At 33.4% G+C, this 25487-nt stretch overlaps 1 protein-coding gene across 5 annotated transcripts in view; it reads left to right on the top strand.

The window, feature by feature from the left end:
- The window catches only part of LOC132701747 (1-phosphatidylinositol 4,5-bisphosphate phosphodiesterase epsilon-1-like), a 313515-nt gene that overhangs the window by 141261 nt on the left and 146767 nt on the right, over positions 1-25487 (top strand). For all 5 annotated transcript variants that reach the window (XM_060669913.1, XM_060669908.1, XM_060669912.1 and 2 more), the window contains one exon: positions 15322-15503. In XM_060669913.1, the coding sequence (XP_060525896.1) occupies positions 15416-15503 (88 nt within the window). In that variant the 5' untranslated portion in view covers positions 15322-15415. The remainder of the gene's footprint in view (positions 1-15321; positions 15504-25487) is intronic.

Raw genomic sequence — 25487 nt, 5'->3', positions numbered from 1 at the left:
GCCATTTTAACAGATACGCCTATAAAAAAAGTGATTCAGAAAAAAAAGCAAGAAGCGTGCATGCAAGAAAAGAAAGTCTGAGAAAAATAAAAAGAAGAAGTCCAAGATGGTCGCCGATTTCTCTTCAACGAAATTCGTTCGAAACCATCTACTTCACGTGACAGATCTTCATCTTTAGAATCAGAAGATGCTACAAGCTCCTTAGCATGCGATGAGCTGTATAATGAGAGCACTTTTGAAGATTGGGTCAACTACAATTCATATGATGATTTATCATCTTAACGTGTTCCAAATGAACTATTTCTGTACTTGCTGCACATTTGTATGTATTGCTTCATAGATGTACTAAAAGAGTGTTTTAAGTCGTTATTTATTTCCAAAATATTTGCTAGTCAACTTACCCCATTACGTAGGTACGAGTCCAAGAAACTTTTGTACAAAAACCTTTTTCGCATCTCCTATGGGTTTTCATATCGTATAGTGGATCGTTTTATTTGGCACACGGTGTACGTTATAAGGATAGATTAATCGTTTGCGAATAGAGGTAGGAGTAAGGGGTTCATTAAAAAATTTATTTAAAAAACAACTTAATTGTAAATCTCTACGAGCATATACTATACTATACACATGAGAAGTATGATCAAATTTTCGGGATCCCATTAACAAAACGGAGACATGAGACATGATCCAAGCAAAAACCGTAGAAAAAATCCCCCAATTAAAATTCGACAAGACAATAAGTTTCTTCTCAAACTTTTGCCTAGTATGTGCCTGTTATTATAAAGCATATTTAGCGAGCATTAGGTTTTTGGGAAAGACAATAAGTTTCTTCTCAAACTTTTGCCTAGTATGCGCCTGTTATTATAAAGCATATTTAGCGAGCATTAGGTTTTTGTGAAAACAGATTTTAAACGTTCCTTAAACCGAAGCTGAATATCCAATGCAACCGTGCAGTAGTTACAAATTTTAATTTAATGTCATTAACTTTAACGTTAAGTTTACCGAGTAAGGGCATAGCTTTGATTTTACTTCCGAAAATTATGGCGCATGATTTCGTAGGGTTTAATTTAAGGTTGTTTCCACTAGAAATATCGCTTATAATACGTAACTCGCGATTTATATTAGACTCTGCCTCAACATAGTCATCAGCATCAAAACATCGAGAGAGCTACGTGTCATCGGCAAATGCCTGTACCCTACTGCACAAACGGAGTTCAAAATGACACCAGTATAAACTCAAAAAAGCAACAGCCATAAAATGGAGCCTTGTGGGACTCCAGAAACCAAAGCAACTTGATCGGGATACATATTATTCGAGAATATCACATCTATAAAAAGCCGTTTTTTTATATTTTCAAAAATGCGTCTACCTTCGGTCAAGCGGCATGCGCAATTTAATATCCAAACAAACGGAAAACGACCGCCACCAAACTGGACAGCCCGAACGTTAATCAATCATCAGATGATATAAAGTAGAATCGTCCGACTCTGCCCGGGTCCATTAACTAATAACGCTGAAAAAATGCGCTCCTCTCTCGTCGCAAAATGAACTAGAATCGACGGATCGATGGGGGTGTTATTTATAAACCGGAAAGTGCGCAAAAATATCGCGATAAGAGCGGTTTGGAAATAATACTTGTTGACGCTCCGATAGCGATTAATATCGGAACGTTCCCTTATCGGAGGTTAATTTGTTTGATGAGATTTCTGCGATAGAGCGTCGGATTGCCTAATCGACCCATTAGAAGCTTTGCCGGGAGTTTGGCCTTTGAATTTGAAAGTCACGTGAACAGTCTAAGACGACACGCAAGCAGGAATTTCTTGCGTAAATCTTGGAGCAGCTGCAACAAGCAGAAACTTGTATATTAATATACAGGGTGTTTTTCCTCAAGGAAAACTTCTTATTAAGATGGGTTCTAAACGTCTTAACTTTTGAGATAAAAAAATAAAATATATTTTTTTAATATTTGTTATACCACTTTAGATGTTTTGATGAAATTTGGCACACATGTGCCAAGTATCAAGAGGCATGTCTATTTTTGCAGACATTGATGGTACGCCACTGATGTCTCTTAAAATAAAATTATTCTTATAATCTCCAATCATTTTTAAAGAAATTAAATTTCTTGGTTTTTAATAATAATAATAAAATAAAAACCTGTTCCACACAGCATACAGATAATTATTATCATTGTTATTTCTTACTAAAATAATTGGCTATCTGTTTTATTATAACAGTTCGAAATACAAATACGAAGTATGTAAGCTGAAATAAATAAAATAAATTTAAATAGGAATCGTTCATTTGTCTTGTTGTAAAAATAAAAAGAACAGTCTTATAATATTTTTTTCTGAAGGACACTAGTTGGTAATAAAAAACTGAATATTTGTTTTCACAAAAAAAAATTCTCGATTTAACAAGTACGCTACCCAATTAACCAAAAAATTATTTGTTCACAGAGAGTCAGTAGCATTCCACTGATTTCCTTTAAAAAAATATATTTTTTAGTCCGTCCCATGGTTAAATTTCTTTAGAAATGATTGGCGACTGTGAAAATATTTTTTATTTTTGGAGAAATCAGTGGCGTCCCATCAATATCTGCCAAAATATACAGGTGAACGTCCGCCACTGTGTGGTGTAGTTTAAAAAAAATGTAGTATACTAAATAATGCCTCTTGATATAGAGTACATGTGTGCCAAATTTCATTAAAATATCCAAAGTGGTATTACAGATGTTAAGAAAATATATTTCATTTTTGAAAATGTTACCCATCAAAAGTTAAAAAATTTTCTTTTTAAAATGGATCCAGAAATCGCCCCCTTAATCATTAACAGTTCAATTCGAAATCACCCTAACACCTAAACCTAATATTTTATTTTAAAAAAATGCTTTTTAGATTTGCAATAAAATTATGACGCCATTACTTTTGAAGGTAGATCTATCTGATACTAACGTTATTTGGATGATTTTAAATTGAAAAATCTCTGTTGTCTGACATGGCACATTATATATACTATTATTGTTTCTGAGAGATCTTACAAAAACCAGCAACTTTTATTAGGTATGTCGTATGCATATTTTTAATACTTTGCGATTTCCTTTAACTTTTCCAATATTTTTTCTGTCTAAGGCTATAATATTAATTGGTCGTAACAATACTATTAGCCAACAATATCTGTTAAGATTAAAAAATTGAAGAACTTTGTTGGAGCCTTAAATAAATCAATTTTGCTAAAAATAACGGTCAAATTTTAAATTCACAGAAAAAATAAATTTTATTAAATACTTATTGCTACAAATTAGCCTACTTATATTTAATTTACTAAACATTTAACTACATAACTTCTGGTGTTGACTTTTAACATATCCCACAAAAAGAAATCTAGTAGTGTTAAGTCACATGATCGAGGGGGCCATCCAACGAATCCCTCTACCGATCCATTTCGGTCAGTAAGGATTATTTAAAAATTCTCGAACTTCTTCAAGAAGTTCTACAAATGTTTAAATATCTAGGCCCGTTAAGTGCCCTCTAATTCCATTAGGGGATAAATGGTTTTGGTTTTGCACTTTCCGTACTCAGCATAGATTAACTAGGCTTTTCCATCCGCTGGACACGACACCTTCAAGCAGGAAGACGTGGAGATTAATTAGAGGAACGAGCCTAGATAATGCTCTATAACTAGGGAGGCAAGCACCACAGTTCCTTAGACATGAACGTCTGGGGTGGACATTATTTTTGGACTTAAAGAGACTGTTAAGAAATCTGCTGTGATTACAACCATCGTATTATTCAAAATACTCTTCTAAAATTATACGTGGGATTAGAAATGATAGTTGAAATCGACCGTATCGTGCAGGTCTTTACATTCACATTTGCTTTTCTTTTATATTGTTTATATTGTTTAATTTAACCCCCCAAATAAAATTCTCAAGGTAAATAAAACGGACGGAACACGGAATTATAATTCTAAGCGATTTCAACAAGTTTTGAGACTTTAACAGTTGTAAGTGCCGACAAGAAGATTTAAAATGAATTTTCTAGTATTTTGCAAATTAAAAATAAATATCGACATCGAATATCCAGGAAATTGTAGCCAAAGCACTAAAACGGCGCAAAGTTTTTATAAATTCATAGGTTTAACCTCCATCGAAATAACTTTGAGACGCTAGATATCGCACATCAAACATCTAGGTGAAAACATGTTCAAGACAGACAGTAATTGTAATTATGCTTAATTCTAGTAAAAATTCAACTTGCAGCTTAATTTATTTTATTTTCTATAGTTCTTGTGCACTAAAACATATTACCCAAACATCCTTGGTAGCTATTTAAGTGCGCCTTCAAATGTAGGGAATTCTGTTTAGTAAATTCACATGTAAATGTTTATGTAAGTCTATTTTCGAGCTTGGTAAGTGTCAAAAATATAAGCATCACTGTTTCTTTAATATCCTATTAAGTTCTCATATTTGCCACCTTTGTTGTAATTTCGTGAAAAAACAAAGTATTGAAAGCACAAATTATACAAGTTTGAGCACAGGTAGGATATATTGACACCAAAAATAAAAACAGCAATGACACAGGGCGGCAATAGTAATTACATATCTCGGCGTTGCCGATTATGTTCGGATTTCAGAGATTGATATTGCCTTCTTATAAAAATTAATCAATTTTCCAGAAAAACTACGACAATGTAGCAACTCAGTCATTTGGGAGGGGTGGAGGGGGTGACGCATGGACCTCAACGAAAATATCATAGCCACCGTAGTAGGCCCACTATATAACCTTATAGCTATACGATTAAAAGTCAACTTTACAAAATAAAAGTGTTTCACAAAGCTGTCACTAGATGGCCCTTTACCTAGAACTTTTTTTTATTTACCCGTAATTTTATTTATTTAGACTGTATTGCAAAATAGAAGCGATTGCTGTCGAATCCAAAAAAATAGATAGATCATTGATATCTGCTACAGGTGTTTCATACACTAAAGACTTTAAGTGTTCCCAAAAAAAGAAGTCTATCGGAACATTTCTATTAGGATAAGCCGTCGTATTTGATCTGCATTTCCATTTGCTCTTCCGTAGCAAAAATTCATATCGCCCTTTTAATAGAAACTCAATTTTAACGGATTGGGACAATGACAAGAAATTTCATTAAGTGCTGTTAGGTAAGATCACATTTACAGGTAAAATTTGAGCCGAGAATAAAAAAGTCAATTTGCGGCTAAACGATAACACTCATCGACCCAAAACAAGAGTAACAATTTTTGAGGATTTGTGACTCTGCTTAAGACAATCTGTTCTATATTACGATATCAGCCTAATAAATTAAATACAGGGAAAAAAACTCCGAAAATATTACGATTACCAATTTTTGTTAGTTGACTTACTAATATTATTTTAACACGTTGAATCTTTAATCCAAGTTTCCGAAACAACAATTTCCGAACACCCTGTATAATTAGTGATCTTTGTACTCGCATGACAGGACCGGATGGGGCTTTAATTCTCTCCCGCCCCATTTAACCAGTAGTCCCCTCTCAACTTCTGTACAGTATCATTCTCCCCAATTCATCTCGACAAAAGGCTGTGACGCAACCTCAATTATTATTTTTCAACGGTTTCTTCACCTCTCGAGGATCCGAATCCGAAATCCGATAACGACAACCCGCTTCGTCGTCCCTGTTCCGAATTCGAGAGACGCGACAGACTCGAGAGTTCCATAAAGGAGTTCTTAACCCCAGGGTCTTCGTTCTAATTTAGAAAGTCGAGTGGCCCATACTCCACACGTAAGCAAGCGACGGCCTCGCCGAAAGACGTTTCCTTTTTTCAGCTTCCATTTCGGAAGGAGAAGGGAGTTTTTGTCGTGGTGCTATTGATATAAAAAATTAATGCTTGGAAAGCTAAAGGGAGGGACTTAATCACAAAGTACTTTATTCGCAAATGTTTACCAAAGAATTTGAGCTAATTATTCAAAGAAACTTCCACAGGCTACTGGAATATTTTTTACAAAACTTGTGGATTCCTCCTGCTGACGTTTCGCCAATCATCCTGTTGGCTTTTTCAGAGTTTAACTGAAACTGGCTGGTATTTTACTCTGTATCTGCTCATATATTTTTTGAGGGGGCGGAGCTAAATGATTGTCATAAACACCTCGGGTGACTGATTCCTATATTGGTGACAAGATGCTTATAGATTTCTATAGACTCTCGCATTTTTCGGTGGTAGAAGAACTCATTACATGCAAGATTTTTAGTTTTATCGGATAAAATTTTATGTCCGGTTTCATGAGTGTGTTCGGCAAGAGCTGATGGGTTTATTTGTCTTAGTCTTAAGGCTCTTTCGTGTTCTTTGAGTCTAGTTGATATTTTTCGTCCAGTCTCTCCAAACCCTAAGTCGATGACACTTTTGTTATTTGACCCCATGGTCAAAAAACCCTAGTAGATTTTCTTAGACATTTGAACTATATACACCCTAACATACGTTTTGCCATTGAGTTGTAAACTAATAATAACCTTCCCTTCTTAGATATTCTTATCAATAGAAAATCAGACCTAACATTGTGTTTACAGAAAACCTACGCACACAGACCTATACCTTAATGCATGGTCACATCACCATCCGGCCCAAAAATCATCGGTTATCAACTCTCTTGTTTACAGAGTCGTAAAACTATCTCAGCCCGAGTCACTGAACCCAGAATTAAAACACCTTACCTCTGCTCTTCTCTCTAATAATTTCCACATTAAAGATATTAAGCATTGCATCAAAAAATACATTTCAGCACAACCTTCCAATAGCCATGAGGCCGAAAGCAATCCTACAGTTGCCACTGTGGTCCTTCCTTACATTCAAAACATCACTGACCACATATCAAAAGTTCTAAAAGATAATGTCAAAAATAGAATTACCACTTGTCCAAAAATCCGTCAAAGACAATTTTCCATTTGATGCCATGCATATGCGGCAAAGAATACATTGGAGAGACCGGACAAAAAATATGAACTAGGCTTAAAGAACAAGAAAGAGCCTTACGACTAAGACAGATAAACTCGTTAGCTGTTGCCGAACACAATCACGAAACCGGACATAAAATTTTATTCGATAAAACTAAAATTCTTGCATGTAATCAATTCATTCTTCTAACAACGAACAATCCGATAGTCTATAGAAACCTAAAAAGAAACTAAAAATCTTAACCGCGACCTGTCATCAAAATGGAAATCAGTCATCCGAGACGGTGTATATGCCCCTCATTTAGCTCCGCCCCCCTTAAATAATATATAGGCAGGTACAAAGTAAAATACGAGCCAGTTTCAGTCAAGCTTTGAAGAAGCCAACAGGGTGATTGGCGAAACGTCAGCAAGTTCGACTCAGCAAAAACCGACGCAGGAGGAATCCAGAAGTTTTGTAAAAACTATAGTATATGAGTATTATTATTGGAAAGTGTGGTCACGCCAATTTTGAGGATATCAAATGGCTCCTACTTTTTCTAAGCTGCCATGCCTCGCATATTTAAGTTGTACTTACAAGTTGGCCAATAAGACAACCCATTCTTTTCTCTTAATGCCAGTTCACCTAATAATTTATTTTACATTAACTGCACCGTCAGAAGAAATACTAATACAAACTCCCATTCGCTTAATTTTTTGAGTATAAATAAGCTTTGCATATACTCAAGACCCTGTCGGCTGATAATAAAAATGACCAATTTTCAATATTAGCAGGTTTCTTTTAACAAGGTGAAATGCAATAATTTTCAATAATTTTTTTAACAAATAAATTTAGTTAAAAATCGGCTTTTTCGGAGGTGTTACTAAAGAGACATTAATAATTGTGACTAAAATAAATTTCCACCATTTTTAAAGACCAGTGACAAATAATACATTTTATTAAGAAGGTAAGCCCATTTACATTATTTGCATTAATGTTATCTATCCAAAACTAGTATTTCTATTATTATATACAGTGATCCAAAATGCAGATTTAATCTTTAAAAAATTCATTACCAACTTTTTTTTAATCTCGAAAATTTTCTGTTAGTGTTTGGTTGTCTTCTTCTCCTTATAGCAAATCTTACAAAGAAGACAACAAAGTTTAATCCTTTTTTATTAACCATTAATCAAAATTCTTATTAATTTGTTCAGCTAAAAAGTGCATGAACATATTAATTGCTAAGCTACACTTAATCTAAACAAAACAATGGCATTAAATGTATTAAAAGTATAAACAAAGGCTTCAACACTGTGTCATTAAATTTTTTGGTATGACCTAGTTTTATAAAAATAAAAGGATCCATATATCACATACCAAATTTTGGCACTATATCCAAAAACCCATATATACATATACAAATAATACAAATAATTTTCATTAATACTGATCAGCCTGCACAAGAACTTCCCACCAGTCTGGGCAAATTTCTCATAATTTTGATGTGGTCCCGAACAGATAGCTACATTCAGCTCAGTATTTGGTAAAAGTCCCTGCTCCCTATAACGTACTTAAAAAATGTAAAGAGCAAATCTAGTAATTAAATACTTTTGTAATGAACTCCCCAACTTTTCAATGTGCCTTCTATGTTTACTGTTTCACCATCCTTGCTCCTTACAACGGTGAAAACTGAAACTGCACTGAAAGTTCATATTACACTTCGTCAGGCTTCATGCAGCCACGGTATGCTATCAACTCAACCCATACAGTACTGTAAGATTATATACTGTAATGGAAAGTATTTTCAACTTGAGGATGTCAAACTTATTCTCAAATCAGTATGTTACATTTTGTCTGTTTTATTTGAATATTAGGTCCTTTACAATAGAAAGTACTACATTTTCAAAATAGGCATATAGTTTTTCCTCTAAAATTATATATCATCATTTGAGAAGGCAACAGTTTCCAAATAAACAGATGTAGATGTAGATGTAATTTAGGAATAAAAATTTGAAACAGTTCAAGTCAAGACTATTTACTACCATAAAAAATATATCTTCAAAATATCATACTCATTTTTCAAGCATATTGAGATTCTTAATTTAAATCGAATGGAGAATATTGAAGATATACCTAATCTACAATTAAGAATTTGTTCTTCTCTCGGTGTATGTTAAGTTTAAAGGTCTTTGTTTCTCCTATATATGACGTTTCTCATTCACACTCTTTCTCCTGAGTCATTGTTTTTGACTTTGGTTCTTGTAAGCCGCTTAATGTCGTCTCGAACCAGAATACAATTTTAATTTGATATTATTTCCCTATTTGACTGATCTTTTCAGAGATTCCCTTTACGTATGGGATCGTCAAGATCACATCAGATGACATCGTTGTTGTATTCGGTTTACAGTTTGATAATGTTTTGCCAATACGTTTGTGAGTGTATTCGTTATGGCAGTATTGCCGAATTCTACATCGAGTGATACTTCGCTACTGCATATTGTGATTGCTCTTTTGCAGAGTATTTTGATAATTCCCAGTTTGCTTGCTTCAGAATGTTTAGACGGTATGTGCTGATAGAGCCATTATTTTTTCTTACCTAGACATCTAGAAACGATAGCCAGTCGTTCTTCGCTTTCTCAACAGTCATTTTAATGGACGGTCGCAAATAACTAAGATGATTGAGAAAGGAATCTAACTCTCTATCGGTTACATCAAAGATGATGAAAGTATCGTTAACTTATGGAAGCCTTACTCAAATTTAACAATGGCCGCATCCATAGCTTAACTTTCAAACCATTCCATGTATATATTCGCTACCACCATACCACTAAATTGGAAAAAGCGAAAGTTTTTTTAACAACCCGAGTTTGAAAATACACAAACGTGAAAATATTAGCAGTGTTTAAGGAAGCTGACGTCAGAAACGTTTTTTTTTGAGTAAAAAAAAAACATGCCTAATAAACTTCTCTGTTTTGATTTAAAATTTTACATCCACTTTTTCAAATTTGCTATTAAAGTTTCTTTAACAGGATCTGTGAACCAATCTACACTTCTAGTGACTAAAGATTCATAAACACTTCATTGGACAATTAAAAACCATTACATCGAATGATATATTATTATGATTATATTCTTCCAACCGAGAATCTGGAATCAAATACTCCCTTTTTAATTGAGAAATTTACGAACATATATCAGGAACAGCTATGGGTTTGCCATTATAACAACAACAAAATAGTGACACTCAATAAAACAATCGTGCACTACTGAAGCGTCAATAAAATGCTTGTTTGTGGCATCTCACTAAAAACGCAATTAATATACTTAAAACTAAGATTAAACTTAAATTAAGATAAAAGACAATTTCTATAAAACACGAATATAGTAGGCGACAGAATCGGTAAAATTCTCAGGGACCTTGGTAAGAATTACATTACAAGAATTATATAATTTAAACCAACTGTGATAATTGGGGTTGATCAAAATATAAAACGCCCCTCTATCTATATTGTATTTATGATCTGTACTCTGTTTTTTAATATATTCAAGCAATATTATTTCCGAATATCCAATAGCACATTTTCTTTGAACAATAAATCTATTGAGAATGTTTTGCCTTTTCTAAAATTGGAATGAACCATTTTTGGAAGATATTTCAATGTTTTAACACACTTCCTAAAGTGTACAAGTGACATGTACAGAATTTTCAGTTGTCCGACATCAAGGCAATCTTTTACTTGGATATCATGCCTCTAATTCTATTAGAAACCTTTTTATGTGAATATCCCACCTAAGATGTCTATCCAATGTTATATCACCAGTTATTGCAAATATATTCCTTCACTCTCTTTATTTTCATCATCGTCATGGCGAGTTGTTTGCAATATGCTGGTGTCCAGTTCCAAACCTTTCTTCTCTCATTCGGTGCAGGTATCTATACTGAATTGTTTGGCATTTATGTCGTCCATTATAGTATTTTTGACTTGTATTCCTTCTCTGTAAAGTTAAACTAGAACATCTTCTCCAGTACATCATTTCAGTTGAAAGAAGTTTCTGAGTAATGTTTTTCTCTGCAACCCACACTTCTGATCTATACATACACTTCTGACCCATATATACAGGCTGAATCATAGCCTGGTATATATTTTTTTTGTTATGTTATTACTCCACAGAATTGGATGTAGGCTTTAATCATGGTCTTTCCTTTTCCTGTTTCCTTTAGTATGACCTTATCGTCCTTTCCGTTTTCATCTATTGAATCTCCCAAGTATTCGTATTCTCCAACGTTTATTATTATCCCAATTTCCGTTTCAATATCTTGTCCTATGCCTCCTAAAGTCATGTAATTTCTCTTCTCAATGTTCATCTTTAGACTCCGTTTTGGGAATTCTTCAATGAATTCATTTATCATATAGGTTATGTCCTGTTGGTCTTCTGTCAGTGCAAGTGGACGGTAGACGGACCTGATCGTCTACGAAGAGGATTGTATATAGGTAGGTGTCCTGTATAGTTTTCCCCATGGGACTGCATTTTCTTATCCACTGCTCTAAAGTGCTGCTGAGATAAATTTTACACAGTGTTGGAGAAAGGCAGAAGCCCTGTTTGACGCCTTTTGTTTGTGTGAAGGGGTCGAAAGTTTCGTTTCCGGCCTTTACTAGCTTCTTTCATTGCTATCCACGGGCACAGAGTAGAACGCTTTATAAAGGTCTATTAAGGCAGCGTGAAGACTTCTTCTTCTATTCGGACTGTTAGCACTCTTTTATATTTCTTTCCGATGGACAAATATATAGGCAAATCCCCTGGTCCTGGAGCATTATTATTTTTCATTTTTCGTAATGCAGCTTGTATCTCTTCTAATTTGATGTCATCTACTTCTCTTACTACTGCTTCTATGTTCAGTTGACTGTCTAAATACTCATCGCGTTTATCATCCAGTATGTTGTTGTAGTATTCTTTCCACTGTTCTATTTTTATTGGATTTATTTTTCTCCTTTCGTTTGTGTTACTTTTGAGATTGTTTATAGTTCTCCAAGCTGCTCTAGACATAGAACCTCCTAGCATTGAACTAATTTCAGCACATTTTTTTTCCAAGATTTTTTTTTTGTTTTTTTTATTTCTTTTTTTACAATATATTTGTATCTGTTGTATTTTTTCCGGTCTTTGTTGTCTTTTGCATTTAACCATCTTAAGTATTTCTTAGCCTAGTTGGATTAAATCGTTTGTCCACCAAGGAATTTTGTGTTTTGTTTTATCTCTAACGCCAAATGCTTCTTATCGAAGAACTTATCTTTTGTGTTTGCATCTGAGTCATCCGTGGGGGCATAGATGCCAAATAGTTTAATTTCTCTTCCATTTATTTACATGTTAATCGTTTCATCTATTGGGTTCCAGTCTGGTATATATTTTTCCATCTTTTCCTTTACTGCAATAGTCACACCAGTTTTGGAACTTTTTGATTTTTCCACTCAACTCCAAAAGTAAATGGACTCCTCCTTGTAGCTATTTCCTTTACATTTATTTCTTGTTTCACTGAGTACAGCTATATCGACATCGAATGTGTGGAGTTCTCTAAATACTTGGTCGTCCTTTGTATTTAGTCCTTGTATGTTCCATCATCCAATATTCATTTGCCATTTTATTCGCTTTTGTCGCTTTCCGAGTAATCAGAGTTCCGAGGGATATTTAGCAATAGTTTTTTTTCCGGGCTTGGGACCGGCACTGGTAGATCTTAGGCTACTCAATCCATCTTTATTAAAATACTCAATTATACCAATGCTTTAAATCGATATACGGCAAAGAATGTATTGAAGAGACAGAAAATAAAACATCAACGAGGCTAAAAGGACATGAAACAGCCTTAAGACTAAGACAAATAAACTGATCAACAGTTGCCGATTACAATTATTATCTTAATCAATTCTTCTATCAATATATGAATCAGTCATCCGAAACAATGTTTAGTTAGATCTCTCGTTTAGTTCCGCATAGGTAGAGACTGGAATGCGAGCCAGTTTCCGTTAAGCTCTGAAGAAGCCAACAGGATGATTGGCAAGTTCGATTTATCAACAGTTCCAGTTAGAAAGAGCTAAAAGCAAAAAGAAACTTAACTTACCACCATAATGGTAGACGCAAATAACCTGCACTAATACCTCCTCAAAGGATATGTTATCATTCCGTGCACTTGCACCGTCAAAAATGGCGACACTAGGACGGACAAGTGTCATCACAACAGCGACATATTAACCAAACCCTTACGAGCATTTCCGGAACAATTAACATCGGAGCGATGGTCTCTCGGCGTTGTTCGACGCTAAATGCACTAATTCGTCAAGATGGCCGTAATCACCGGCGAAATGTACTCGACCGAGGCCGTTAAATGATTTGTTAAATTAAGTTAAATGCGTTCGAGCAAACCGTCGTAATCGGCAGTCGGTCTACGAACGATACCTTGAAATGATATTTATTGGGAATATGCCGGGAAAACAATTTAGAAATGAAAAGAAACAAACTTGTCTTACTGGTAAAAAGAATACTACAGAAAAAGAGACAAGAAATGTAAACTGACAGTTTTCACAACATCAAAAAAATATAACAGCGTTTTTTATGTTGTAGCACCCACTATTTATTTATCTGTTGTTGGTATGTTGTATAAGGTGTGGCCGGAAGCCATATTGTCGTTGTTTAAAAATGCAAAAAAAATAAATTTCGGAGAAGATACTTAAAATTTAGATAGGACTAGTTATTATATTGCAGTTAGTTTCCAATCTCCTTTGTTCCTTTGCGTGCTTCTGTCGCTATCAAAGTGTATAACTTTAGGACACGCGATGTTCATTTTTAATTTCAAGAATCCATTAGGAAAAACGGAATTATTCGAATAATGTTCCGGATACAAAGAATACAAAAAAAGTAACGTTACATCTTTGTATGTGGATGTTGCCTTTCCCTGGAAGGGAAATATCGAAAATATGGACGGTTCAGTTAATCCAGTTCTAGGGACATGTTCAAAAAGTTCAAAGAAATTAAGATGTTTGAAATCTACATAATTTTGTTTTTTCCAATCAAAGTTGAGAATGTGGGAAAAAGATAATGGTAAAATTGTGATGAAGAATAATATTTGAAACACTGACCCTACACTAAGACAGAATGATGAAACGGATAAAAAGGTTCCTTTGCATTCAGTGGAAGTCAAGGCCGGTAACCGTAGTTGAATTTATTAGGAAACTGATTAACTTCGAAGATTACATTGCCGACTAAAACGCCTTTGTTGTTCTATTTTTTGTCGCAACGGGAAAAAAGTCATAAAATATACATTTCAGAATCCGTTTAGTTAAATTTCATTTAAATGCATGACCTGGAAAGTTTGCAACTCGCTAAGCAATGTAAGACAAAATATTTTATAAAAATAATTTTTATAGTAATATTTTTTTCATAATACCTTACTGTTTGGAAGCAACAAAAATCTATAGCAATGCATAACGAGATAAAAAAATCTATTCTATAGAAAAAATCTATTGAGATGCTGTGACCTCTTGGGACGTTTCTTATTATTGGTTTATATGACATTGCTCAGGTAGTTTCAATACGTAATACGAATAATTTGATCAAAAATTTACACTAATGCAAACTTTTCGACTCCACCGAACTAAATTATTTTTCCGAATTCCGATTTTCTTTCTACATGCAATGCTTTACATTTTGCTTTTTTATTTGGAAACTGCAAGTTTTATGAGCAAATTTCAGAAGTCAAAAACGTTCCTAATGAACCCGTCTATCAAAATATAGTTTTGTCCGTTTCATTGCTTCACTTTGTCTTTAAATTTAGTTAAGAATGATATGGTTAGTCTTAAATCATTTGAAAATTAAAAAATATTTTTGCAGAAAGTGTATTTTTTGCTACGTTGAATTGCTAAGGAATTATGCCCAAAATTATTTATATGTTTTAAAAAAAACAGCGCCGCAACAAAATATGTTTTATTAGAAATTTTTAAAACTTGTTAAGCGTTGGTGTTTGTTGGTGTTTGTTGTGTGATGTGTTTAAGTTCAATCCCTTATTTGTTGAAATTCCAAAAGTATCTGCACTAAACAAACTAACTTACTTTAATTTGTTTATTTATTATTATTGTAATAGTGACGAAAATGGTTAATGCCGGGTGTCTGGTTGCTGAGATCAAGGTCTTAAGCTGTTGGGATATATGCGTAGGTTTTCTGTAAACACAATGACCCAAAGTTAGGTCTGATTTTCTATTGATAAGAATACCTAAGAATGGCAGGTTATTATTAGCTTCCAACTCAACAGCATTCCATGCATATGTGTGTTTAGTTCTTATTTATTTTGTTAAAATAAGTAAGTTTCGATTGATGATGATTTGTTTTTTTTTTTGGTTTCAGATATTCGCGAAGCTAGGTTTTTTCGGGAGGCAATCACGTGCTCGGGGGCACATGTGCGCGGGCTTCGCAGACCCGCCGGTTCCCCGCTGGGGAAATGCGTGAGCTAGACTGCCCCCAGCTGAGGAAATTTGTCCAGAGGCACGACCCCCACCTTCATGTGCACCATCTGCCTCACTCTGACGGTAACAGACCCTTTGCCCTACTTAGGGGACAAAATATTATATTTTCAACGACGATTTAATGTGGATGTAATATATAGTGTGTCCCCTATAAAATAATTGATTTATAAGCAAGGCCTTTATTCAAAAGTGCTCAAATAATTTAACTTGTTTGATATTTGAAGGAACACTTTTAAATAGACACAATTACATTTTTTAATTGTTTCTATGAATTGGCATTCACTTTTTTCTAGATGCGCACTAACTGATAAATTAATAGGAAAACTCTTTATTGTACTATCGAGTTTATGTATACTCGGATTTAAATTATTTAAATAAAATTAAAAATAACCCAATTTTGTAATATTTTTTGTTATAAAGAATGTCAATTTTGATAAGTAAAATGTTGAAATTCTTGATGCATAAACTGGTCCTAAAAAATTCATAAAATATATTCCCATACTTTAGCGGTAACACTGTATATAAGTGCTTTTAGAAGAATTTCTGTGCAGTTTGTAGAGCAGCGCCGTGAAACAGCTGAATTATTATGCTTTATTAATTTGACAAATAACGAAATTGATTCTCCTCACTGATCAATATGTCAGCTAGAAGGGTCTTAGACAGTAAATACTGTGTCTTTATTAATAAAACTGGGCTTTTTAAAATGAGAAAATTATTATTATCGATGTGTTCAAAGCTCTTTGCCACCAAAACTCAACAAAACAAGAAAATAAGAAATATAGAACAAGTGTGGTAAACGGCATTTCAGTTTTCCAAACTTGTTTCTACGACCGTTAGTTTGTGAGTACATTTACACTCAAGAAAAAAGATTTCACCGATAGGTGGTACTATAAAAATTTAAAAAGCACTATCAGAAAAATCAAAATGTACTGCCAGCAAGTGCTAAATGTTATTCCTGGGGATGTTATAGTCATCGAATCACTCCAAACACTTCCGAAAAAATACCAACGTTTTTTTCCAAAAAAGTGACACCATTTACTGACTTTAAATAATAAGCAATTTCGGACAGATCAGAAATATAAAACAAACATTGTCAAATTTTGACCAATCTACACTTCTATCATCGTGTGGCGTATTTAACGGCAGTACATAAGAGATAAAAAGCATATATTTTCTTCTAAATTGTTAATGTACCTACTTTATTATTATTACATTGTATATTATCAAATGAAATCGACAGACCTGATTTCAGGTATCCGATAAAGTCAAAAATATTAACAATATATTACAAACATCAACATTTGCAAAAGAACGATTACAGCAATATGCCATCGGAGTCAAAAATTTCATTTAAGTTACCAATTGGTTTTATACCCCGTATTTAAACTCGCCAGCGCTATGCGTCCGTGTCAGTGAAGTACGCAAATGATTAAAAAGTTTTATCCGGACTATTGGCAACTATAGACAATTTATGCCTGGGAATTTTTTAATCAAAATTGCTCCTTAACCGTTGATTATAAAGAGTAGAGGTCCTAGCATACGTCCCTGAGGAATCCCGCTTACCCTGTGTCAAAAAAGATTTTAACCACAAGCAAATAATTTATGGAGAAGCATATGGATATTGGTAACGTCGAATACACGTTGCAAATGAAAAAATGCACAGGGACTTCTGCGGTCTTGATCTAAATTGTTAATAATATGTTTGTAGAATGAATGAATTGCCTGATCTGTCGAACGCTTTCCACGAAAACCAATCAAACTGCATATTTGGAAAGAAATTATTTACATCCATTTTCAATTCTATACCTCTATAGTTCAAAAGTAACCTAATAACACCTGTGAAGCGCAAAAATTATTGCATTTTTTAAGCAAGACGGAAAAATACCAATGGAGAAAGAGAAGGTCGCATTGAAATCTTAAAGCTTTCATACGGAAGAAATGTTTTAGTTTCGCCAGAGGGCCAGCATAAAATCAATTAAATGCGAAAACCATGTGCCGCCGCGCAAAGCAACCAAATGCGACAAAACTAGAAACTTTGACCAAGTTCCAAAGCGTAGGCACCGGACGACAATTAATTAAACTCAAATGGGCTTTTTATGTTATGGGACTTAGAAGTTTGAACACATTGTGTGATATAAGCGGATCACCTCCTCTATATTGGAAACTATTTCTCAAATTATATCTTTTTTTTAGATCCTTGCCTTTATAATCTATTTAAGAAAGTCGTAGACTAGTTACACGTCATTGGATATGCAAATGAACTACGGAGTATCTCAATTTAATTCAGTTTCATTGTTTGACTCAATTCATTCTTGCCATAATGTTCTTGGTTATCTGACATACTAACGAAAACTGACGGAAAATCAAAAAATCGAGTATGCCCTGGCTTATAAAAATAAGTTTAATTAAAGTTTAAAAATAAGTTTAATTACCTATTTTTCCTGAATTCATCTAAGTTTCTGTATCCTTGATACTTTTTTTTTCTACATGTAGGATGGAAAGAAAAGCATCAAAAAATTGTCATCATGGGAAAAAATTCGGAAAATTTCTGCAGAAGTTCAAAAATTACGGAAACTCCCGAAAGAAGCAGCAAAATTATATTATTATTAATGTTATAAATTCGTTCACAAATGTATAAGATTAAAATTATAGCCTTTGTTCCGTGGCGGCCGTAAACTAATACGATGTTGCTTTTTTTCTTACAAATTCGGCCAATTCAAAAATTAAATAAAAACGGGCCTTTATCATTTCAAATAAAACAGTTCGATATGTAGTGATTTATAATGAGAAGATGCTTTGCGTATTCTTTTTATTTTAAAAATAACAATAAATAATAATAAAACTTTTTTTTCAAATAAAAACGATACAGTGAGGCCGAAGGCTAGTCAATTCATATTCAACCCTATGAGGACCGCAGACAAATCAAAATATACAGGGTGAGTCAACGATAGAGTAAAGTGCATTATCTCAATAGTTTTAGAAGTTATAAGAAAATGGTAAACACAAAAACTGTAAACATTTTAAGGATGCACATATTAAAATTGTAATAATATTTTAATATACAGGGTGTTTTCTAATTGAATGTCAATATTTAAGTTCGCGATTTTTGAATCCATTTTAAATGGAAAACTTCATATGAACATATGTCCAAAACATCCTTCCTTTTGAGATACAGATAAGATGCATTATTTAGTGCACCACATTTTTTTTTGAAATACGCCAGTAGCAGGCGTACGGAATTTGACCTGTCTGTTTTGGCCGACATTTATGGTACGCCACTGATTTCTCTTAAAATAAAAATTATTTTTACAATCTCCAATCATTTTTAAAGAAATTTAATTTCTTGTTTTTTTTTTCAATCCGATGTACGGTTTTCCCTTAAAAAATATAAAAACCGCTTCTCGGCATAGTCATGCAGTTGTAGAATGTAAGCATCAAGAACAGGTTTGTTGGACCCTTCTTCATACGAGAAAGCCTAAATCGTTTACTACGTCATCTTCCAATATTAAATATTTTTTTGCAATTGTGAAAACAAGTAGTTTTTTAGAAAATTTGAAAAATTGAAAAAACTGTTAGGTTTAGGTACATATTATTGTTACTAAGAAAGTTGAAGAATTTTAAAAGAAATTCAAAACAAGTTTTAAAGATTTTCCATTTAAAAAAATGTATGTTCTATTCGTCACGCTTTTTTGAGCTACCTAGAAATAATTTTATATTGCACATTCTATGCAACTTTTGCATTTACCATTTTCTCATAACTTTTGAAACGAATGAGATAATTTTGCTCTATTGTTGACTCACCATGTAGGTACTGTAAATGAAGAAGAAAATAAGCCTTTGTGATTTGGTCGAAGGCTTTTAGACCAACTTAAAAGTTTATATTAAATAAGACTATTTTTTAAACCGTTCTGTGTTTATCAAAAAATAATTCGTTTTATATCTTGTATATAGAAATTGCATTTCATTGTTAAATTTACATTTGTTTTTAAGATTTTTCCATTGATGTTGGAGAAAGAAGAAACCTTCCTCTCTTAAAATAATATTTCCTAGAAAAAAAATCAGGCAAAACCCCATCCGATGCGAGTAAACAGACGTTGTACTAAATCCTCGGGTCTTAGATTTTAATCGGCCCATCACAAATAACCAACATTTTTTTTGAATTCGGGGGAATCGCAACAAATGACCTTTCGAGATAACGAAGTTACGTTTAAAGACCGGGTGAACTAATTTAATAGCAGAATAATAATAATCGAAATGCTGGCTTTTACGGGCAAGAAAATCGAGAGAGGAAAACGAAAGACGACACGAAATGCGGTAAGCGGAATAATATCGTCTTTCTGTGTAGGTAGGCAGCCGAGTTCTAATTGATTTCTCGCTGGATAAAGAAAGTCGGGCAGTTTTGTAGCTGTTATGCTTATCCTACCGTCCTTTTTATCTTATAACGAAATAATTAACTATCAGGAATTGTGGCGCACAAAATGTTGTGTATGTTGTGAGTATGAAATTTTATATATTGGAAATGGTCTTTATTATATAGTTTATTATGTAGTTTAGTCAGTCGTCATGCTTTCATACTGCGCCTAAATTGATGCCGGGTATTGTTACAGCTGACGTCACAGAAAATCAAGATTGCGTTTTTCCAAAAATGATTTCCAAACCTTCTTTATATCCAAATATTTGGGATTATGCTGGTTCTTTGAATTTTCTCTTGCTCCGATGTTGTTCCTTGTCGATAATATTAGCTTCGGTGCACTGATCCAAGAGCGGCCAGCCACACATTATTTGTTTCCTTGGAGGTGACTCTTTGTTATATATCTTTTCCTGCTGTTTCCATTAGTCTTGTGTGGTTCCTGCGCCTTTCTATAACGACATAAGATTAAAGCTTTATCCACCACAGTGCGTTAGAACCCGCAGTATTTGTTTGATTAAGAAGAGTTTGATGGTTTTGCTTGTGTTGAGATTAGTTGAACTTTTTTAATGTGTGTGGGGCAAGATGGAAGTACTTTCAATACGTCGGTACAGAAGTAATATAGAAATACAGAAGAGAAGAAATGTAGAAATTGTGTTGGGAATAAAGCTCTTAGTATTAATATTAAGTGAATACATTTTACAGTGCGATTATACAATATCATGCAACGTATGAGAGAAGAGTTAGAAAGACTGAAAATAAGTCTGTTCCGAAGGGTATAAAGAATACAGTTTACACAAAACTCCGCATCGATAAGGTTATTTATTTATTATCTTATGAACACAGAAATTATTAAAACACTGATGAAATTCTCATTTGTGTATTGAAATGAAAATTAAGAACATTTAGTAACTCTAGCTTTGATCCATGTAACTGTGGCATATCGGAGTTCAAACTGAGATATTTCAGAACACTTCATCCCATGCTACAATGTAATGTAATTAAAGAAGCTGGGTTCTTAAATTTCTCAGAAGTTCTCAGAGTAATTCCTGATATACGCAGCGCTCTCTCAATAATAGCCTCAATATGGGACTCGAACACAAAGTTTAAATTCCTAAATAACCCCAAACTCTTAATAGAAATCTTCAAGTCATCAGCGTACAATGATTACTTACTGTAAGAGTCCATAAAACAAGTTCCTATATCGTATGAAAATTCGGTCTCTCATAGTCACTACCAAAATAAACTAATAATCCAAAATAATATTTTTTGTCAGAAAAGATTTACAATTTTTTCTATTATTTAGAAAAGTCCTTAAATTATTTGCATAATATATTCCTTGTAGTTAAGTTTTGCAGGTCCGAGAGAACAGTATTTTTGAAGATTTTCCACCATCCTTTCCTTTATATATTGCAAAGTTATTTTTGAGAACTAAAGAGAATGAGAAGATTTTTTTGATGCTATCTTTGGGAATATTATTATTCATTATGCCATCTAAAATGATTGAAAAAAACTACCGGGCAAATTTCTGATACATTTGAAGTGCAAAATTACCTCTAATGAGCAATGATGAGTGTCTTCCACAACAAACGGAGTGTTACATTTATTCACAAAAATAGTATCAAGGTTAGTTAGAAAAAGATCAGGAATCAAATTGTACTGGTTGAATTATCAAAAGTCAAAAATTTCATTGTGGGTTCAATTTCCATTGTATATACTTAAATTAAAATCGAAAATAATTAAGAAATAAAATTATTATACTAACTATTGTAACATACGATTTTAATTTTTATAGGGCGTTTTCAAATTGAATGTCAATAATTAAGGAATTGTCAAAAGTCAAAAATAACGTTATGGGTTCGATTTCCATTGTATATACTTAAATTAAAATCGAAAATAATTAAGAAATAAAATTATTATACTAACTATTGTAACATACGATTTTAATTTTTATAGGGCGTTTTCAAATTGAATGTCAATAATTAAGGAATTGTCAAAAGTCAAAAATATCGTTATGGGTTCGATTTCCATTGTATATACTTAAATTAAAAGCGAAAATAATTAAGAAATAAGATAAATTATAGTAACGCCTATAACTTTTAAGATACAGGGTGGAAAAGTTTTCAAAAATAAACCATATTTTTTTAATATCTGTAATACGAGTTTAGATATTTTTATTCATTACTTAGAGTACCACATTTTTGTTAAATATACCAGTGGCCTGCGCAGGGAATTTCATCTGTCTATTTTGTCAGATATTGATGGTACGCCGATGACTTGTCTTAAAATAGGAATTATTCTTACAATCTTCAATCATTTCTAAAGAAATTTAATTTCTTGATATTTTTCAATCCGATGTACGGTTTTCGCTTAAAAAATAAAAACCACTCTTCTGCATGGTCATAACCACATCGTTAATATGACAGTATGCAGAGAATTGTTATCATTATTATTTTATACTTAAGTAATTATTTATTTTTTTTATTAAAATACCTAAAAAATGAACTCTGAAGCGTATTTTTGAAATTTTTATAATTATTTCTGTTACTGCAAGAATTGTTAATTCGGTACTTTGAGGGCAAATAATCATTAAAAAGAGGCCCATAAGACTGTAAGAGCCCCAAAAATTGAAAAAGAAATATTAAATTCTATTCATGAACATGAACATGAACTTAGTATTAGAAAAATTGGAAATAATCTGAATTTCTGTTGTACCCAGCAAGTTTCCCTTGTGTGTTAATATTCGTCAATGTTTTTTTGACAAAATTGCCCATTATTTCTTGTTTGAGCAAGAAACCCTATTTACAGATGAAGCCAACTTTTCCAGAAATTCAATAAGAAATTTTCACAGCAACCATTATTAAACCCCATGCGTTTGTAGAATTTAAACATCACCTTCAACAAGATATCCAGTTTTTATGTTCTACTTTTCTTCAAAAAAGTTGTTATTCATTTATTAAGAGAAAGTTTTGTTAAAAATTATTAATAGCAGGCAGCATTTTTTTAAAAATAAGAATTATTATTTATCTTGTTATTAGGATGTTATGATATTTCATTAAACATGTAAAAGAACAGTCTTCTAATATATTTTTTCCTGGAAGACACTAGTTGGTAACTAAAAACTAGATATTTTGTTTTGGATAGATATTTTATTTTTCACAAGGAAAAGTTCCCGATTTAACCAGTGCTGTGGCGACCTAATTAACCAAAATATTATTTATTTGGTCATAGACAGTCATTGCAGTGCATTCATTTATGAGCAGATTTATTTCTTTTTTTTTAGTCCTTCACACGGTTTTCACTTAAAAAAATAATTTATCTGCATGCTTTTATATTAACGATATTGTTATGAACATCCAAAGAACAGGATTGTATTCTTTTAAACTAAAATCGTCATCGGATTAAAAAAATCAATAATTTAAATTTCTTTAAAAGTGATTGGAAATGGTAAGAAGAATTTTTATTTTAACGGAAATCATCAATTTTTGCTGTATTTAAATAAAAAATATGGTACGCTAAATAATGCCTCTTGATACATAGTATAAATATGCTACCCTGAAAAGTTAAGACGTTTAGGACATATGTGCATATGAGGTTTTCTTTTTGGAATGGACCCAAAAGTCGCCCTCTCACTTACTGACATTCAATTAGAAAACACCTTGTATAATAGCACCATAGTTCCAATGTTTTTTTTTTCAAAAAACTCACATTCAAAACCAGTCTACAAAACCTAATTTAGCTCTTTGACATCGACATCTCGCCCAATTTCCAAACGACGACGAGCAGCGATTACATTAATTGCCTAACTCCCCATTAAAACCAAAAGCGCCAGCCTACGACTGAGGTTGATAACAAATTGGTTGAACACAAACGCGCGCGCGCATCCATGTGCCACGTAGCCGCGAAGGCAATTTTCTCGAAAATTTATCTTCCCCCAGTCGTTTCTAATTAACGGGTTAAGATTCCCGCTCCAATTTTCATATAAATAACATGTTTACAAGGCGAGAGAGTCTCCACCGGAGGCAAGTGGGGAATTTAATATTTGATACGAATTGGACAGGACGCTTTTGCTTAGGGGATTTCCATGGTGGTATCTCCGTCTTAACAGGCTCTAAGGGTAATTTATAATTTCGACACTAACGGTAACGACGATTAAAAAAATTCTTACTGGTCTAATTCTAAATTTCATTTTTAAATACAATTTTAGTTCGTAATGGAGATAAGATAAATGCTCTTTGCGTCTTTTCTTCTTCCTTTCCTCGGAGGTGGACTGCCACATCTTAACTATTCTTCCATGCGTTCTTGTCCCTATTGGTTTCCCTTTAGGCGCAATGGGTGGCAGTCTCTCTTCTTCCATTCTTTTTACTTGAGCGTGCCTTTCTCTTAGCCGTTCTCATCTTACGATATCTTGCACTCCACATTGTTGACCGACGTCAGTGATTCGGATTCGATCTATTCTTGTTTTTTCTACTTGGTTTCTTCGTTTCGTTGGTGTCTTCTTAGGTATTACAGGTCCTGTATACACCTTAATCTTACTGTCCTTACGCTTAATCTTTGCCCTTACAATATGCCTTAAGCAGCCCGACATAGATTAACTTTCTGCTTAGGCACGATATGTTTTTAAACTTGGACTGGTCATTTCTTTCCCACGAGTCGGATGTTGAGCCCGCCTGCTCCTGGTTTCATGATAAACTGTATGAAATTATTGACATATGTGTTCCTCGTTTTGGAAAGTCGGCTAATAATAGGTATCATCCCTTGTTTAATGCAAATATAATTTACAACATAAAAGTTCAAAAGTACACCTAATAGAAAAAAACACCAGACAGACAATTTTTCGTTTGTTATCGAATTTAGTCTCACTCGACTGTCTATTTCGTCAGCGTTCGCTCCTGATAATCTAATCAGTCTTTTAAATGGACGCGAGTGCGATAAATTCCGCTGAACAGCGAACGAGACGTTGTTTTTGAGTTTCAAGTGCCGAAGTAGTCGTTTTTTGAACCCCTGAAATACGGTACTTATATAAATAGTCCCTCAACAAAATGGATTTTTGAAAAAAAGATCCAATATTACCAATTTGACGACTATGTCTCAGTATATTTCTGAAGCTATTGATGAAGGTTCTTCAATGTGCATCATATATCGTGATTTCTCGAAAGCGTTTGATCGCCTAGATCACAAAATTTTCATCCACAAGCTCCATGCTTTTGGATTTTTCGAATGGCTTATTAATTTGTTTTTTTCATACTTGTCCAGCCGCACTCAGTAGGTCTATCTTTATGGTTACACTTCCGATGAATACATTGCTTCCTCAGTCCTTCCTCGATTCTCAAAATTGGGGCCATTATCATTCAATTCGTTAATGACCTTGATGTCAGTTGTTTGATATATGGGGGCGACGTCAATATTTTTTAAAAATCCGGTATTCAAAGGATTGTCTTACTCTCAAGCATAGTTTGGACCAAATCAACAATTGATCCCTAAATAATAACTTGCAACTTAATACAGCCAAGTGTTTACCACCTGTATAGCTATGGAACATGATTATCAAACTATAAAACTCTCTCCCGTTCTAACACTTTTATGACTTGGGAGTAATGTTCGACTCGAAATTATCATTTGTTCCTCATTTTAATAAT

The sequence above is a fragment of the Cylas formicarius genome, unplaced genomic scaffold (assembly GCF_029955315.1).
Source record: "Cylas formicarius isolate icCylForm1 unplaced genomic scaffold, icCylForm1.1 PGA_scaffold_5__7_contigs__length_24384050, whole genome shotgun sequence".
In the NCBI taxonomy this organism is placed as follows: domain Eukaryota; kingdom Metazoa; phylum Arthropoda; class Insecta; order Coleoptera; family Brentidae; genus Cylas; species Cylas formicarius.
The sequence above is the reverse complement of the archived record's forward strand: the minus strand, read 5'-3'. Positions and strand labels throughout refer to the sequence as shown.